General features: G+C 38.9%; 1 protein-coding gene across 7 annotated transcripts in view; it reads right to left on the bottom strand.

Moving 5' to 3' along the window:
• Positions 1-18,024, bottom strand: part of LOC123508340 (WASH complex subunit 5-like) — a 32,890-nt gene extending 14,866 nt beyond the window's left edge. Inside the window, exons 1-16 of one of the 7 annotated variants that reach the window (XM_045261957.1) lie at positions 17,765-17,876; positions 17,542-17,678; positions 16,077-16,221; positions 15,702-15,804; positions 15,132-15,323; positions 14,345-14,565; positions 14,124-14,196; positions 13,734-13,979; positions 13,241-13,483; positions 5,101-5,211; positions 4,402-4,624; positions 3,284-3,462; positions 2,977-3,144; positions 2,701-2,841; positions 2,199-2,381; positions 1,987-1,992 (exon numbers count right to left, since the gene is read on the bottom strand). In XM_045261957.1, the coding sequence (XP_045117892.1) occupies positions 1,987-1,992; positions 2,199-2,381; positions 2,701-2,841; positions 2,977-3,144; positions 3,284-3,462; positions 4,402-4,624; positions 5,101-5,211; positions 13,241-13,483; positions 13,734-13,979; positions 14,124-14,196; positions 14,345-14,565; positions 15,132-15,323; positions 15,702-15,804; positions 16,077-16,195 (2,208 nt within the window). In that variant the 5' untranslated portion in view covers positions 16,196-16,221; positions 17,542-17,678; positions 17,765-17,876. The other 6 variants (XM_045261959.1, XM_045261962.1, XM_045261963.1 and 3 more) reach the window with 6 other exon arrangements.
• Between the last annotated feature and the right edge of the window lie 1,637 nt (positions 18,025-19,661).

Below are 19,661 nucleotides of genomic sequence, written 5' to 3'. Positions count from 1 at the left end.
TGTATATGATGTCCTTCATAACTTTCTCTTCTGTTCTGTAGTCGGTGGACATGTATCCTCGGTAATATAGTTTGATCTTTTCTTCTTCCCTCGGTGTGTCTTGCTGGTTGTGCCATCTATCTAAGTAATTCTTTATGGTTTGGGATACGTGAGTGTTTGAGTATCCATTGTTGACAAGGACTTGGGTGACTCGCTCTAGTTCTTGGTGTGTTTCTGCCCATGTAGAACAGTGCGTGAGGGCTCGCCTCACGTATGCGCTGATGGTAGATGTTAGGTAGCGTTTAGGGCATTCGCTGTCCCGTTGAGGCAGAGTCCTTGGTTGGTGGGTTTGGTGAAGACTGTTGTTTTGAAGCCATAGTTGCTGGCAGTGACCAGGATGTCCAGGAAGGGGAGGCGTCCATTGCTTGACTCTTCATAGGTGAAGTTGAGTCCAGTGGCGTTGATGAAACGTTGGCGGAGGTTTTGAAGCTCTTGTAGATTCCTGACTCGTATGAAAATATCATCCACGTAGCGGCAGTATATGGAGGGACGATCGGTGGTGAGGAGTGCTGATTCGATGGTGCCCATGAAGAAATTTGAGAAAAGTACGCCGAGTGGGCTACCCATGGCGACTCCATCGATTTGTTGGTACATCTTGCCGTCTGGAGAGATGAAGGGGGCTTCTTTAGTGCAGAGTTCTAGCAGGGACTTGAGGTGTTTCTCCGGCATGTCCAGTGGTGTGGTGTCGCTGCTGTGGTATACACGGTTGAGGATGAAGCTAATAGTTTTGTCGACGGGGACGTTGGTGAAAAGGCTCTCCACGTCAAGGGAGGCGATGATGGAGTTTGCTTGTGGTGGAGCGTCGCGGAGAATCTCGAGGAAATCAGTGGATGAGTTGATGCAGTAGGTGTTGGGGACGTATGGTGTCAGGAGCTGGTTGAGGCGTTTAGCTATGTTGTAGGTGGGCGTTGGGATCTGCGAGATGATAGGGCGGAGTGGATTGTTCTGCTTGTGGGTCTTGACGTTGCCGTATGCGTAGCCTGGTGAGAACTCTCCAACTATCTTCTGAAGCTTGAGGTTGTTGCTGCCAGCGTTGATGGATGTGATGGTGGCATTCACACGCTTCTTGAGGGATTCAGTGGGGTTGCGAGTAATTCTTTAAAATTTTGTGGTATCACTCAGGATGGCATTGAGTTTGCTGTCATAATCCTCTTTTTTAATGAGCACAAAAGCTGGTGTTTTGTCTGCTCGTCTTATAATGATCTCTTTGTTTTCTCGAAGCTGTTTAGCTGCGAGTATGTGGTGTCTCTTGACTTTCTGGCTGTGGAATGAACCACGATTTTTGCTTGCTTCGGCAAGGAGGGAAGGTTGGAGATCGGGTGAAGTGGTGACTTTCCCTTTCTTTTCAAGCTCTTGAATGTCGTCTAAGAGCAGTGGAGCAATCAAGCAACACTACAATGGAAGAAATCACAACCAAATCACTCGCCAGAACCTTGTGGACAACACAGTCATCCTAGACAAAGAAAACGACCCCCGAAGACTATTTTTCCTCGAAGCCATCTATATCAACATAATGCAGCCATCCATCAACATTCAAACAGAGAACCTACAAATCCTCCCCACTCTGAAACGACGAGCAACCAACCAGCGTGTAGACCAGACACACAGAGCCACCTAACTAATCCAGCCAATCACAGCGCAGCACTGCGCATCACCTACCTACTCTGACCCAACGGAAACATATATAAGACGCGCACATGCCTCACACAACCACAGCCTGAAGATGGAGAGAGATATCTCCGAAACGTCGCTGACCTTTAGCCAACTGCTTCACCAACTAAGAGAAAAAGACAAAAAAACAGTACGGCACATAGAAACCGTACACAAAAAGTTAAACAAAGGAGAATGCTCTATATATATATATATATATATATATATATATATATATATATATATATATATATATATATATATATATATATATAAAGAGAGAAAAAGAAAACTCACCCTGTTCTGGTGTTCCAATGTATTAAAGGGGTGAAGAAATAACACTTCAGTTCATATAATTAAAATTGTGGTAAATATATCTAATATTAGAAAACAGGTTGCAACTGCACTTTTACATTATTGAGGTGACAGAAAATGGACAAAATATAAAGAAAGGTTCACCAGCAAGCTCACAGTGTTCCATCACTTCTCATCAGCATGCAGGGTCTTACCTTAACTTTAGTGCTGAAGGTGAGCCCTTCATGGAGTATCTTGGCCACTAGCTGCACCAGCTCCCGTCTTACACCATCTTCCAATAACCTACGAGGGTCTACCTGGATCACACCCACTAGTGTTGTTTCCATCATGGCCACCCCCTCAGCTAGAACTGCCACACGGTGACTTAGCTCTGCCATCTGGGAAGCAACTAGTGTTACCTGATATACCATACAGCTTGGTCTAAAGCTCTACTACATTTTATTTGCATTGTTCCTAGAGTTTGTGTGATGTTACTGTTATGCACTGTAGTTGGGCCTATATCTTGCTTAATTAAATTGTAAGGTTCTGCAGCATAGTTTGTCAATGATGCATGTATTTGAGAACAATGATTCTACAAAGAGCCTTCTCAGAAACAAAAGATTTCTTTATTATTATTGAGCTACTTCTTAACTGTGCATACAAGGAAGTGTAATTACCCTGATGAAATATGTAAAATAAGTAAATTTGCAAAGTTACCTGATATCTTTCTGGAAGCTGAGCAAAGTCTCTCATCTTGTCTTTATCAAGTCTGGTTGGTACTTCTTTTATCTTTTCAGTTTGAAGCTTGATAATCTTTGCTAGAAGACCAAACATGGTCTCTGGAATAATCTGTAATACCTGAAATCCAAATGAATATCAGTTAAGAATTGTTATCAGTCAAAAGGAAGAAAACATGTCAAGTTAAATAGATGGAAATAAGAACTAACAAGCACACATTACTTTAGATAAGGAGCATCAATTAATTTTTCTTACTTTCCGAACATATGACACCAGCTCCCCTGAGTAATAGGCAGAGACAGATATCAGGTCTGGACTTCGAGCCTGATTGATGCGCAACAGAGGTAAATCTAAACCCGATGAAAGCTTCAGAAAGACAGCACGCAACCTGGCAACATGTGATGGATCCTTCTTCACAGCAGCCTGAGAATAATACAAATATCTGATTAGGAAAAAATCATGAAATCTTAATAAACTGAGGAGTCCACAAAGTTAAAAAAAAAAAAAAAGATAGTGTGAAACATGATATCACTTCCTTTTATTACTATGTCAACTAACAAACCTGCATGATGGGAGTGTAGTCATCCACTAAAACCCAAGCATAGGACAGGTCTGAGATGAGGGAAAGAGTGACCAGTTCATCCTCAGTGACCCCTGCTACTCGCACTAAGGACTGGAGAGCCGTCACCACCTCATTGATGGCCTGCACTACTCCTGCACTTGACTCCAAGCTGTGGTACTCTGCAGTCAATAAATCAATCAATACCAAGCCACCATAAATTACATCTCTACAGGGATGGCCATGCTATCAAGCTTTATTTATTGGTACATAAAGAAAGAAAGGAAGGAAGGAAGAAAAGAAAGAATGAACAAAGGATAAAAGGAACAGAAAATGAAGGAGTAAAGGAAAGAAATCATGTGAAAAACAAAGGACAAAAGGAGAAAGAAAATAAAGAAAAAGTAAACTAAAAAATATCTAACTTGTAACCAGAGAGAGAGAGAGAGAGAGAGAGAGAGAGAGAGAGAGAGAGAGAGAGAGAGAGAGAGAGAGAGAGAGAGAGAGAGAGAGAGAGAGAGAGAGAGAGAGAGAGAGAGAGAGAGAGAGAGAGAGAGAAATCAGGCATCGTTGTGGTTTCCAGTATCCCTAATAATAAAGATCTATACCAAGTGTGGGCAAACTATGGCATGTGGGCTGGACACATGCTAAAGGAACTACATGGCCCAACAAATGTTAGTAAATTTGAAAGAGAAAGTTAACAAACAATGCCAAATAATAATGTACATTTTGTTTTCTTCCCACAGATGTGCGTATGTATGGGATAGTGGCTTTTTTAAAAAGCCTTTTATTTTGTCTTTTGAATATAAATTACTTTCGGTTAATATAATATGCAACCCTATAAGATTGTGAATTTCTTTTAATGTGACCCTTGCACTAAAATGTTTGCCCACCCCTGATCTATACTAAAGTTAAATGAGCAACTACCTGACCTCAATAGCAATTTTCACACCACAGCTACCAACATTTGGATTGCTCATTACTGTATCAAGTTCTGCCAATCTCAAATGGGTAAATATTTTTTAGGGCTTGCCAGAACAAGACACTCTGAGAGTTATGCATATCCTCCCATAACTGAAATGCAAAGGAGGAGTTATATGAAGCAATAGACAAAACACACTCACCCTTTACATCCTTCATGGCCTGGATGAGCTGGATTATCTTTCGCCCTGAAGGTCCTGGTTCTTCAAGACTCAGGCTTAGGATTTCTTCTCCAATGTCTTTGAACCACTTGTTGAGGCGGTCATTCTTTTCAACCCTTGCCAGTGGTCGGTTCCCAGAGAACACCTCTGACAGTTCAAGAGCCTGTTGATTGGCCTCCGTACAGTATTTGTTCCAGTTCTCTTCCTGAAATTGTGGAAACATAATTAATATTTTGAAAGATATCAATACTAAAATAAATATTTTCATACAAATTTAACTTCATAATGGTGCACTGTTCAATGGACTATTCTCACAAAGTAGTGACTTAAAGATGAGGCAGAGGTTGGTCACACTAACCACTACTTTTTTCTTTTCTGGTTTCCCTATTTTGTTAGAGCTAGGACAGTGCCTCCTGACAAAAAGCTTGATTTTGGCATCTGGAAACCATTATTCCAAGTGGATGCCCTTCCTATCCTTGGACCATGGCCAGGATTCAAACCCTTGCACTTCAGGATCCCTTGGCCCACAATGCACATGTGGTCCCACTGTACCATGGTGGCACCACACAAACCACTTAATTATTGCTGAAAATCATGAAACTATAAAGGATGTGCACCTCATCCCCATAAGTTAACAGCACAATTATAAAAGACCTGATGGAAGAGTCACTTATTTATTACCTTTTCTGAAACAAGTCTCTTGTATATCTGGGTGAGGTCATGCTCCAGGGAGGCAGTGTTGAGGAGCAGCTGGAAGACAGTCATGGGGTTGTACTGCAGATCTGCCACTACCTGCACAACAAAAGCCATGACAATCACCGACATGCACCTTATATGCATGTATACATATTTGATAATCATTATCATGGCCTCATTTTTAACACTGAGGAAAAAAAGCAAGAAAAAAAGGAAATGATACCAAAGTGAAATTAACAATATATCATGTTCAATATCAACAACCAATGAAAGTTAAAATAAACATGGTATATCATAATAATAAGCTACTGACATATTTCAATTTTAAAAATACGTAAAATTAGAATAATGAAATAATAGGAAATAATCATTTAGCATATGGGTTTTTTTTATGCAAGAGAGAAGGCCAGCCAAGGGCAACAAAATATAAAAAAAAAGGCCTACTTGAGTGCTGGTTCTCTAAAAGATAAGTAAAGAGTTAGCCAAAATTAGGGAGCAAAGTCTTCATACCTTCCTCTTAAAAGAAGTCAAGTCATAGGAAGATGGAAATACAGAAGCAGGCAGGGAGTTCCAGAGTTTACCAGAGAAAGGTATGAATGATTGAGAGTACTGGTTAACTCATGCATTACAGAGCTGAATAGAATAGGGATGAGAGGAAGAAGAAAGGCTTGTGCAGCGAGGCTGCAGGAGGGGAGGCATGCAGTTAGCAAGATCAGTACAACAGTTACCATGAAAAAAGCAATACAAGATAGTAAGAGATGCAACATTTCAGCAGTGAAAAGGAGGCTGAAGACAGTCAGTCAGTCAGAGGAGGGGAGTTGATGACACAAAAAGCTTCTGATTCCACCCTATCTAATAAAAACTGTGTGAGTGGAATCTTCCTGAAACATGCAAAAAGTACTCCATACAGGGGCAGATAAGACCCTTGTACAGAGTTAGCAGTTGGAGGAATGAGAAAAAGTGGCAGAGATGCCTCAGAACACCTAACTTCACAGAAGCTGTTTTTAGCAAGAATTGAGATGTGAAGTCTCCATTTAAGATTATGAATAAAGGACAGACCAAGGATATTCATTGTGGAAGAGGGAGACAGTTGAGTGTCACTGAAGAAGAGGGATAGTTGTCTGGAAGATTGTGTCGAGTTGATAGAGGGTGGAACTGAGTTTTGAGGCATTGAAAACTACTAGATTTTCTCTGTTCCAAACGGAAATCTTAAAAGGATCAGAAGTCAGGCATTCTGTGGCATCCCTGCATGATCTGTTGACTTCCTGAAGGGTTGGTCATCTCTGAAAGGACATGAAAAAGTGGTATCATCAGCGTAGGAGTGGATAGGGCAAGAAGTTTGGTTAAGAAGATCATTAATGAATAATAGAATGAGAGTGGGTGACAGGGCAAAACCCTGAGGAATACCACTATTAATAGAATGGAAGAACAGTAGCTGTCTACCACAGCAGCAATAGAATGGTCGGAAAGGAAACTTGAGATAAAAGTTGCAGAGAAGGATAGAAACCATAGGAGGGCAGTTTGGAAATCAACGCTCTATGCCGGACTCTATCAAAAGCTTTTGATATGTCAAATGCAACAGCAAAAGTTTCACCGAAATCTCTAAAGGAGGATGACCAAGACTCAGTAAGGAAACCCAGAAGATCACCACACTGGCGATCAAATAGAAGATTGTGAAGTGACACATGTTTAAGAATCTTCCTATTGAGGATAGATTAAAAAACTTTAGACAAGCACGAGATTAAAGCTATAGGACGGTAGTTAGAGATTAAAATGGTCACCCTTTTCAGGAACAAGCTGAATGCAGGCAAATTTCCAGCAAGAAGGAAAGGTAAAGTCAAAAGACAAAGTTGAAAGAGTTTGGCCAGCCAAGGTACAAGCATGGAAGCACAGTTTTGAGAACAATAGGAGGGACCCCATCAGGTCCATAAGACTTCTGAGGGTTTAGGCCAGAGAGTGCATGGAAAACATTATTACAAAGAATTTTAATTGAATACATGAAATAGTCAGAGGGAGGAGGAGAGGAGGACAAGCCTAGAATCATCCAAGGTGGAGTTTTTAGCAAAGGTTTGAGAGAAGAGTTCAGCTTTAGAGACAGAAGAGATGGGAGTGGTGACATCAGGATGAAATAAAGGAGGAAAAGATGAAGAAGTTAAGTTGTTGGAGATGTTTTTGGCTAGATGCCATGTCTTGAGGGAAGTTTAAGCTTCAAAGATTTTGACATTTTCTATTAATGAAGGAGTGTTTGGCAAGTTCAAGAACAGACTTGGCATGATTCCGGGCAGAAATATAAAATGCATGAGATTCAGGAGATGGAATGCTCAAGTACCTTTTGAGGGCAACCTCTCTATCATGTATGGCACAAGAACAGGCTGTGTTAAACCAAGGTTTAGAAGGTTTAGGTTGAGAGAAAGAATGAGGAATGTGTGCTCCATGCCAGACACTATCACCTCTGTTATGCATTCAGTACAAAGAGACTGGTCTCTGACACGGAAACAGTAATCATTCCAGGGAAAATCCAGGCAAAATGCTAGAGGCACCTCCACTTTGGGAGATACTGGGGAGGGATTGGAAAAATAGGACAAGATACAGAAATGAGATTGTGATTGGAGGAGCTCAACGGAGATGATAGGGTAACAGCACAAGCTGACGGATCAGAGGTAAGAAAGAGATCAAGAATGTTGAGCGTGTCTCCATGAGAGTCAGGAATATGAGTAGGGTGTTGCACCAGTTGCTCTAGGTCATGGATAATAGCAAAGTTGAAGGCTAATTCACCAGGATGGTCAGTGAAGGGAGAGAAAAAGCCAAAGCTGGTGATGAACATTGAAATCTCCAAAAATGGAGATGTCCACAAAAGAGTGGAGGGACAGAAAGTGCTCCACTTTGGATGTTAAATAGTCAAAGAATTTACTATAGTCAGAGGAGTTAGGGGAGAGACAGACAGCACGGAAAAATTTAGTTAGAGAATTGAATCAAAACCAGATGGTGGAAAACTCAAAAGATTTGAGACCATGGGCATGAAAGCAAGTTAAGTCGTTGCGCACATACTCAACATCCAGCTTTGGAACAAAAATGTGAGTAGAGAAAGTAGGAGGGAACAGAGAAGGGTCTACTCTCAGTAGACTCAGACAACTGTGTTTCAGTGAGGAAAAGAAGATGAGGTTTAGGAGAAGAGAGGTGGTGTTCCACAGATTGAAAATTAGATCTAAGACCACAAATGTTGCACAAGTTAATGTAGAAAACGTTGAGGGAGGTTTCAAGACATTTGGGGTCGTCATCAAGAGAGGAGTTCAACCTGGAGACATTTCTGGTCCCCTCCCCAGGAGGGGACTCTGAAGCTGGTTTTGGAGTTGCCATTTTTTTTTTTTTTTTTTATTTACCTAGTTGTATTGTACAGGGTTCTAGCAGAGCTCATAGTGTCCTGTCTCCATGTCTCCATTTATCCAATTTTTCTTTAAAGTTATGCACATTATGTGCTGTAATAATTTCATTATTCAATGCATTCCACTTTTCCACCATTCTATATGGAAAACTGTATTTTCCAATATCCTTCACACACTGTCTCATCCTGATCATCTTTACATGTCTTCTTGTTTTCCTATCTTCTTCTGTCATCAACACCAGGTCTTCCTTGTCTATCTTTTCAATGTCATTGACTATCGTGTTCAGTGTTATTAGATCTCCTCATTCTCTTCTATCTTGTAAGGTTGGCAGTCCCATTTCCTTCAGCCGTTCTTCATATGTTAGGTACTTTAGTTCCGGCACCATCTTTGTAGCAATCTTCTGTATCCGTTCTAATCTTCTTATATCTTTTTTAGAGCTCAGAGACCACACCACAGCTGCATATTCCAGCTTTGGAGTATCATGCTTGTGATAATTTTTTCATCATATCTTTGTCCATGAATTGAAATGCCACTCTTATATTAGTCAACATTTTATATGATAATCCAAATATCTTGCTTATGTGTTTTTCAGGGTTCAGATTTTCCTGTATAATCACTCCCAGATCTTTTTCCTCTTTAGTCTTCATTATTTGTTCCTCTCCCATCAGATAGTTCCATACCGGTCTTCTTTTGCTCTTTCCTAGTTCCATTATGTGACATTTCTTGGCATTGAACTCCAATTTCCACTTCTTACTCCACTCATAGATTTTGTTTATATCTTCTTGTAACAGCAAACAACCCTCTGGGTTTTGATAACTCTTAGCAGCTTTGCATCACCAGCAAATAAATTAATATAACTGTTTATCCCATTGTGAATGTCATTTACATAAATCTGAAACATAATGGGGGCTAACACTGACCCTTGTGGCACTCCGCTTGTTACTTTACCCCAAGATGAGTATGTATCTTTGATCACAGTTCTCATCTTCCTGTCCTTCAAATAATCCCTTGTCCATTCTAACAAAGTTCCTCACAGTCCTCCTATGTTCTCTAGTTTCCAAAGTAGTCTTCCATGAGGGACTTTATCAAAAACCTTTTTTATGTCCAGGTATACTGTGTCCATCCATCCATCTCTGCTTTCCAGTCTTTCTATTACTCTCAAGTAGAAGCTTAATAAGTTTGACACACATGACTGTCCTGTCCTGAATCCAAATTGTCTGTTTGATATGATTTGTTCTTCTTCCAGATGTTTGACCCATTTTTCTTTGATAATTATTTCACACAACTTCTCCATAACACCTGTACTAATTGACACCAGTCTGAAATTTAATGACTCAGTTGTCTTTCATCCTACAAATATTGGTATTACATTGGCTCTCTTCCATTCATTTAGTGAACTTGTAATTATTTCCCAAATTGGATCCAACAGTTGTTCTTTACATTCTTTTAGCACCCAGCCTGATACACCATTTGGCCCCATTGCTTTTCTGACATCCAAATTATCTAATAATCTTCCAATATTCTCTTTGTGCTCTGTGATTTCCTGTAATCCTATTTGGTTCTGTAAAATCTTCTTCCACAGTGAACACAGTTTTGAAGCTCTCATTCATTATTTCACACATTTCCTTCTCTGTTTGGTATGTCTTCCCTCCTTTAATTATTTTTCTATTGTTTCCTTGTTCTTCATTTTACCATTTATAAATTTGTAGAAAAGCTTGGGTTCATCTTTGCTTTTACACACCACATCTTTCTCAAAGTTTCTTTCTTCCTCTCTCCTTACTCTAATATATTCATTTCTTGCATCCTTATACTGCTGTCTGTTATTGTCATTTCTCTGTTTTATGAGTTTCTTCCAAGCTTTATCTTTTGCCTTTTTAGCTTCTGTGCATCTAGCATTGTACCAAGCATGTATTTTTTTCTTAACTCTATAAAAAGGTACGTATTTCTTTACTCCTTCGTTATATTTCTGTAAGAATATTTCATATTTCCCTTGTATTGTCCTTCCGTACATAATGTTTCTCCATTCAATATCAGCAAAAATTTCCTTAATTTTTCAAAATCTGCTCTTGCATAATTTAATCTCTTTTTGTAGTCATCTCTGTATCTTATTCCATCCTCCTCCTTTTCAGCTCTAATGTCACATGATCACTTCTTCCCATTGGACTAAGGTATTGTATGCTGGGAGGGAGTTCAGGATTCTTTATGAATACTAGGTTAAGCAACGATGGTTCTTCTTCCCACCTGTACCTTGTTGACTCCTCCACCCACTGGTCCATTGTATTTACCATAGTCAACTGTAACACCTCCTTGCTCCACTGTCCAGCATTATCCATTACTTCCATCTCTCTCCAGTTTATTTTTTACAGTTAAAGTCTCCAACTAAAAGTATTCTTCCATCTCTTCTCAACATATTATCTAAGCACTTAATCACCTCTCTTTGCATATCTTTATGTTCCTCAGTTCCCCATGTATTTGTCTTAGGTGGCACATATGTTACTATGATTTTCTTTTTCCCAATTCCTTCGTTTTGATTGTTACTCCCATTACTTCCACCTTGCCCTCACCATATTGCACATCCTCCACACATATATTATCACGAACCATTATTAGCACTCCTCCTCCCCCTTTACCCTTCCTGTCTCTTCTCCAGTTATTATATTCCTCCTCTTTAAAGTTAATATTGATCTCAGCTTTTAGTTTTGTTTCAACGATGCACATTACATCTGGCTTTTTCTCTTTCAAATGATCCCTAACCTCCAACACGCTGGATAACAACCCATCTATATTAGTATAAGTCACTCTTAATTTCTTGCCTCCTCCATGACCTCCTCCTTCTTCCGTAGATACCACGTCTTTAGTCTCATATCTAGAACCCTCCAGTAGAAATTCTTTTTCTTGATTTCCGTCATTTTCTCGTTTTTTCCTTAGCTTCATTTCTTAGCACTTTCTCTTTTTCCCTTTCCTCCAGGTTCATATCTCTTTTTATCCATATATCTTTATGTTCAGTATCATCAGCCAGCTTCCCTTTCCTTGTCATAATTTCCTCCACCACCACCTGCGATCTCATTCTCACTTTCATTGGTCTCCTACCCCCTTCACTAAATCTTCCCAACCTAATCACTTCCTCCACCTCCTGGTCCAGCTCCTGTGTGCTGTCCTGGACCTGTTTGATAATAGTTTTGGCCAATTCTCTCTCTTCATGCTCTCTCATGAACTTGTTTGGATTTTTTTTCCTTCATCCCAAAAATCAAGAAACATTTCCTCTTATCCACTGTATCTCTCACTAGATCTTCTTTCTCCTTAATTACTTGTATAACAGCATCTTTTGTTTTTTCCTGAATTTGTCTCTTTACTACCTCTGAAAATTTAACTTTTCCTCTTCCTGTTCTTGTTTCCATGCATTTCATAATTCCTTCAGCTTGTTTTCACCCAATCCATTTTCTACTCTGTCCTCAATCTTATCTTGTACTTTTTCTATAGGCTCCTTAAGGGGTCTTCCTAGTCATGACATGTAGCTCTTAGTATATCATTGTGTTTCTTTATCTCCTGCATCTCCTCCTTTAATCCCTGATTGATTACACTGACTTTCTCACATCTGACTAATCTCAATCTCAATTCTGTGTTTTCTGTTATCAGTCTGTCCTGTTTGTCCATTAAACTTGACATCACTTCCTTCATGTACCTTGTCTCTCTTTCCACATTTATCAACCTCCTCATATTGCCTCTTTCGTCTCTAAATAAAAAAAGTCCTTATCCATATTATCCTCAGTCAATCTCCTCAGTCCAAAAGGTGTTTCAATAAATCGGTGATTATCACAACATGGCGTTTGTTTTGGTGTCATACATCTGGCCACGCCACCCAGTCCCGTTTCTCTCTCCATTTTTCCATCTATATGGTATCCAAACCTTATTTATTATGGAGACAGGAGAACCCTATGGCCCCTTACCCCCCTGTACATACATCTAGGTCAGGCTCCAATGCCTGCTGACTCACTTTCCCTAGGAACTGCTGAGCAACATTTTGACGGTATGGTGTTATCGGCATGTGTGTGACTGCCTCCTTGAGTTGTGAGACACAACTCATGTTTTATACATTAACCAATTTAGTTATCTATTTTAAATAGCTATTACTAAGAATATTCCTTAGTCACTGAAAGAATAGCAGTGACAGAGGGATCTCCATTTATTTTTCTCCTTGCAAGCAAAATATCTAAAATTTCTTTAGCTATCAAGCAGTACCCTCTATGCTGGTTCAATTTCTGAGAGTGCATTAGTAGTGTGTATCATGAGAAGGCTGGCATGGATTTGTCTGTCACCTGGAGAAGGTTAGACAGTTACTAACTTGCTGCCTTGCTGCATAAGACTTCCTTCTTCCTCTCACCCCTATTCTGTCCAACTCTCTAGTACAAGAGTTAACCAGTACTTTCAATCATTCATACCTTTCTCTGATAAAGTCTGGAACTCCTGCCTGCTTATGTATTTCCATCTCCTTACAACTTGACTTCTTTTAAGAGGGAGGTTTCAAGACATTTGTCTCTGACTTTTGGATAACTCTTAATATCTTTAAGGGTACTGGCAATCCAGTGGGCTTTTTTTTTTTTTTGTTGCCCTTGGCCAGCTTCCCCTCTTGCATAAAAAAGAAAAGAGAAAAAAAAAAAACCAGCATGCATTTCATTTACAAGGATAAAAACACCTTGGCAACACACTGATGTTAATTGCAACACCTTCACTCATTTCCTTACCTGATCTCGTACAACTTTACAGCGCCTGTTACTCTCAGCTCCACCCCTGCTGAGTGAGGCAGCATGCAGCATGACCCATCGCAGTGCCACATTACACTCCCTTAGCAGGTTGAGGATCTTATTGCTATGGTCAAGGACACGGCCTTCAGACAGTGCTCCATCTGCCCGCAACTGTTCTGTTTGCCTCAACAGATTGGTCACCCTGCCAGTGATGCGAGTGGCCTGATCTCTAATGTTGGTAGCCTGAAAAATAAAGAAATTATGATAAAAATTACATAAATCTAGTAATTTCCAATTTTTTGACAGTTTAACATTTTCCAAAATATCATTGAAAAGGGAAGATTATATTACTGGATCAAATTATTTTCAGAAAAGTGTGACCCCTACTTACCATTTTAAATAAAATCATTAATTCAGTGGAGAATAAGATATTATAGAAACTAAATGACAATGTATATCAATATGGATCAGGCAGATCTATAGTTATTCTTACCTCTAATGTATTGTTGAGGGCCTGTTTAGCTGCCTTGTAGGGCTCCCAGGCTTCAATAAGGTTTACTGTCAATCCCATGTAGTAACTGAGAACCCAATTATCTGGAAAAAACTTGTCCACAATTTCTCTCATTTTGGCTGTTTGTGAGGAGAGAATGTTTGGACTGAAGTACAGACACACAAAGAGCATTGCTGCTTGGTTGGCTAGTGCAGCAGACCTGTGTTCTGGTGAGGGATATGCCTGAACCTAGAGATGAAGAAGAGAAAAATTAACATAAAATAATTCAGTTTACATTTCATTTCCAAATTAAGAAATATACAAAATTTAATAACACAAAGACATTGACAACTTTGACAGTATCTCTATATGTAATATATACTTATACTCCACCTGGTGATATATGTCATCTGATCTTAGGTATCCAAGTACATGACTGATATAATTCCCTGGAAGCTCAACTCTCCTGTAAAACAAGAAAATTTCAAATTATTTCTTAGTTCTTTTAACACTAAAAACTTCCCTTCCATATGTTTCATTCTATGAATATTACATTTGACATAAGATAAGAAATATCCACACTGACCTATATTTACACTAAAATGAAATCTTACCTAAAATAATCCTCTGGGTAATTCAAAGGCCTTTTGGTGCCTGGGAGGGAAGAATATCCTGTTGATCTAAGGAGTTTACAAACATCATCAATGTTTGTATCACTTGAAGCCTTCTGTCCAGCATACCTGTGGTGGGCCACAATGATCCTCTCCCTCACCAGGCCTGGAAACAGGTAGTCCACCACCAGCAACATCACACCATACAGGTACAACACCTCACACTGCAAGAGAACACACCTTGCCAGAATACATAAATTGATAATCAATTGACTCCTTTCCATTACTACTAAACAGATATAAAGTCATAATTACTGTTTATTCTTGTGATGTGATTTTACCAGATGTTAGATGCATCTTGAAGCAAAAAGGTTTATTGGTTTCTTTTTAGTCTTGTATATTACAGTTGATTTATCAAGATGTCTGTTGTTTAGAGTTTGCTCATGGGAGTGGTAAATTAGGGAAAAAAAATCAATCTGTGTTATTGGCATGATTTTAGCCATTATATTCTATAGTTGCATTTTATCTAACTAGTGTAATTTTTTCTTGTGTGTGATATATTCTACATAATAGACATAAGTTAGATTATGTGTTTCTTTCTGATAGTAACATAGTAATAAGGATAGATTATCACCACCATAAAAAAAAATATATATAATGCTTCACACTCTAAAAGACTACATTAAAATTCAAGGAGCATAATATAAATAAATTATGTGAGCTATAACAATAATACTATTGCACTGCTGAACACAATGCAGTAGTAATACAGTCTACACTTATATCTCACCATAAGTTGTTTCCCATCTTCAATCAGGAACATGTTTTCCAAAGTTCGCTGAATAAAGATTCCCTCATTAAGATCTTGCAAGAAACCATTCAGGTCTGATACATAACGGTGAATGCTCTCAAAGGCTGAATAGATCCTCCCAAGAATACTTCTATGGCTTTCTCGAATTTCATCATCAATGTCCATCAAAACCTATTGAAGAAAAAACAGACCAATGCACATTATAAATTAGCAAATTATTATTTTCTTCATATAAACACACAATGAATATTATGAACAACTCACACTTACAAGCAGCAGCAGCAGCAGCAGCAGTAGCAGCAGCAGAGAGAGAGAGAGAGAGAGAGAGAGAGAGAGAGAGAGAGAGAGAGAGAGAGAGAGAGAGAGAGAGAGAGAGAGAGAGAGAGAGAGAGAGAGAGAGAGAGAGAGAGAGAGAGAGAGAGAGAGAGAGAGAGAGAGAGAGGTAAGCATGATTATTTAAGAAAGAAGAATGATAAACACTATCTACCCTTGAATATAGAGAAAAGTTTATTTATTATGGTGAGCAGATCAGTTTACATTGATACTTACAGATGAATTTTCTATTTTCTTGTTAAATCCATCAGCAGCCTTGAAATAAGCAAAATCTAAAACAATATCACCATACTTCTGTTGTTCTGCCTTAGTTTCCAATCTGAAAGTCATGAGAAATATGGTGTTAACAAACAAACAAATAAAAAAAATTGTATATCCTTTAATTTTCTATGAATATAACAAAATTTAAGTAGTATAGTATCATTAACACATTATTTCCATAACAGCTGAACTTGATAACTTAAGCAACATAGCTTTAATAACTAATATGCCAGAACATATAATTCAAGATCAATAATTGTGGTCTCCTTCACTTGTATTGTAGTGGATAAATGGTGCAGCAGTGAAGCATTATAATATCTACAGCTTTACCTGAACACCTGTGGGACATAGTCAGCAAGCCTCATCAATTCTGCAATAATAGAATTTCCCCTTGCCACCAGCCGCAACAGAGCTTGTCCGCACACATTATTTTCAGCTAGAAGATCCATTTTTTTCCTCAAAGTACAACCATTTCCTGCAAAATTAAAGACTGACAATAAAAATATAATTCATGTATGTCAGTTGTATTTAGCAAAATACAGTTTGTTATATTATAACACTGTCATTGCAAATAGATGGTAGTTAAATTTACTATTTTAATATGTTATATATGATTTCCCCATGCAGGCCCACCAAAAGGGAGGATCAGCCAATGCTTTACCCTGGGGACCATGGGATCTTTGGGGAGGGCCATTAGATCTTAGCCATAACTTAATTCCTCCCCCTTACCCTCTCACACCCTTTACCTACTGGCTACAGTGATGGTGGCCTTAAACTATTTCTAAACAGAAACATTTCAGTTTTCTTAATAGCCCTACAGAATGCCACTGTTAACGGAGGTCCAAATGGAATTATTTTCCATTGATAACATTTCAGTTATTTTAATCTGATAGCCAATTTTCTTTCCAAATATAAAGTTTACCTGTTTTTCTATGAGTTTTTCTGTTAGGGCTTTTTTTTCATTAATTTTTAAGTCAAGAACTTCAACATCTCCTGCTCTGGACTCCCCTTGTAAGCAGCAATTAAGAGGTTACTGTACTGTAACGGAGTGTTGTGAGGAGGTTAGGAAATCATTATATGACTGGAGATTATTATAAGACCAGCTGATTGTCAGGTGGCAGTTTGGGAGTTGTTAAGAGATTGTTGAGTGCCAGTTAAGAGATTGTTACATGACAGTTGGGAGATTACCTGACATTTAGCAGACTGTTAAGTGAAGTAAGGAGACTTAGGTGGGAGATGAGAGGTTGTTAGATGAGCTAGGAGATTGTTATGGGACATTTAGGAGATGGTTAGATGGCAATTTTAAGTGTTTTGTGGCAGTTTGAAGATGGTTAGGTGGTAGTTCAAAGATAGTTATGGGGCAATTACATTATGTAGAATATGCATGTGAATTTATGGCAAAAACATGACAAGATATTCTGAAATACACAAAAATCTTGTATTTCAGCTATTAGCCTGAGATTATTAAGTTTTAAAGAAATAACAGAAAAAAATAAAACTGGCCTATAATAATGTAAGGACCTTATTCTTACAGTTCATCCCTTACCAGTCATTTTATTATCACTGGTATAATGCACAAATACTATCTGAAGAATAGTTATGAGGTAATTATCTTTAACATTTTTCATGTTTTCCACATTTTCATAGATTACTTTAGTATCACACAAAACACCTACTGGGGGTCGGGAAGAGGTGGCCTTACTCACTGTTGTCATACTCAGCAGAAAACAAACGAGAAAAGCCTCTAGATAATTACCAGCTATATATTTTAAAGAGTCATTGGCTACACATATACCTGAGTGGCGGTGACAGGTGTATGTCTCTTCCCTGGTGATACAACAACGCCCCTCTGCCCACTTATCACAAGAATCACAAGACCCCGGCAGCTACTCACGCCCCCTCGATAACTATTGCTTCGAATACTTGTCCAAACTGTAATCAAACACCGTAGATTATTTACAAGTTATTACTCTAGCAAGAATACAACTATGGCACACGGTGGAGCACATTGTACACACGGATACTTTAACTGTGGGGTGACGACAGCTACTGCATGACTTGGTGGTGTTCTGACACTGTTACTAACAGTCCGTGCCCCGTGCCCTGTTATGATCGCGGCAGCGACTCGTGATAAATTTTATGTCTGTGTTTGGTTCTCAGCATCAACAGGGCATGATATAATGTATACAAATGAAGAACACATACAGACATCGTATAAACTAAGGTATAACAACAAAATAAATTGTGTACTCATCTACCTTCGTTTCCCTGTACCGTTTCTTTTCTCGTTTCCTAACATTGTTAAAAGAGAAAACGTTTTAAAGTTAACTGGGGACACTAATGTGGTGTTCATTTATTACAGTGGTTCTCAAAAGTGGTTAACATACCCTCAGGGGTGGGTCGATGGGACCATCCAAGGGGTCGATGAATAACCAGTGTCGAAAGTGGGTCAATGAATAACCGGGAAGACGAATGGTGGTCGATGAATAACTGCGGGGGCAGCGAATAAAGGCGGATTCCCACGTGCCAATTTGCAACTGTTATTTTACGTACGTAGAATTTGACTCATCCCAAGTCAAATCTAGAAAAGTAACCAGCTTAGTAAATGCGAAGAGTAGTTTAAGTGTGTATTACACGAACTGTAGGAATATTCTAAATAAGATAGACTTGCTTAGAGGAGCAGCTTGTGTTGAAAATTTTGATATAATATTGCATTAACAAAAAACCTGGTTAGACATGTCAGGGAAAGTATTTGATCAGGAGGTGAAAATTAATGGTTATACACTTTTTCATAAGGATAGGGAGTACCTACAGAAGAGGGGGAGGAGTGGCTTTGTACATCAAGGACACATTGCAATATTGCATAAACAGCAGAACTTAAGACAGAGCAAAATCCTATATGGGTAGATATTAAGAACGGGTCACAATCAGTAGTAATGTATTTAGTGAACAGGCCACCTAATGCTTCAATCTACATAAACTCTTTCCTATGGGAGGAAATAAATAGAACAGCCAGGTAAAGTAAGATATGTGTGATAGGGGATTTTTGCTATAGGAATGTTGATTGGAGCTTGATGGTGAGTAACAGGGAAGCAGAAGAATTTATTAAGGTCATTCAAGATAATTTTTTTAAAGTGAATAATCTTAGAAGCCACACGGGGAAATTAATATTCTAGATTTCATTCTGACAGGCAGGGAGGAGGCAGTTATGCAGGTGAAGGTCAGCTAGGTAACAGTGATCACAACGAAATATGTACGGTATATACATTTAAATAGCATGAAACTTATAGAAAAAGAACAATAGGGAAGTACCTGACTTCAGGAAGGCTAATTTTGAGGGCTTAAGGGGCCGGGTATTTACAAGGAGTCGACTGGCAAGGGACAGGCAGAGATAGTGCAGGTAAAATCCAGTATGCAGGTAGAAGAAAGGCAGGATCAGAGAAGAGGGGGTGAGGTGTGAAGTCGGAGAGGGGGAGAGAGAAAGAGGGAAAGGGTGGTGGGATCTGGATTAGGATATGATGAGAGGAATCCAGGGTAGCTGAGGATTGGTGAGATGTATAGCCACTTTCTTAATAAACTACATACGTGTAAGATAGCGAACATTCCATATAAAATACTAAAATCACAAAGCGACGACCCCAAGTGGATGACAGAAAGATCAAAGCGATGCATAGGGCAGAAGAGGAATATATATAAGAGGATAAAGGCAGGAGATGAGGTTTTCAGGCCACTATACAATGAATTATTAAGAACAGTTAAAAGGTTAACGAGGAAAGCTAAAAGAGAATATCAGAGTTGAGTGTAGCCAGCCAAGCAAAGATGGACCGCTAGGGATTTTTTTCAATTATATAAGACGAGAAGCAAAGAAGAAGTGGGTCCCTTAAGGACAGCAAATAGGGAGATTCTTAATTCTCT

This window comes from Portunus trituberculatus, chromosome 24 (genome assembly GCF_017591435.1).
Source record: "Portunus trituberculatus isolate SZX2019 chromosome 24, ASM1759143v1, whole genome shotgun sequence".
Lineage (NCBI taxonomy): Eukaryota > Metazoa > Arthropoda > Malacostraca > Decapoda > Portunidae > Portunus > Portunus trituberculatus.
Note: the sequence above shows the minus strand (reverse complement) of the source record. Positions and strands in the feature narration are given on the sequence as shown.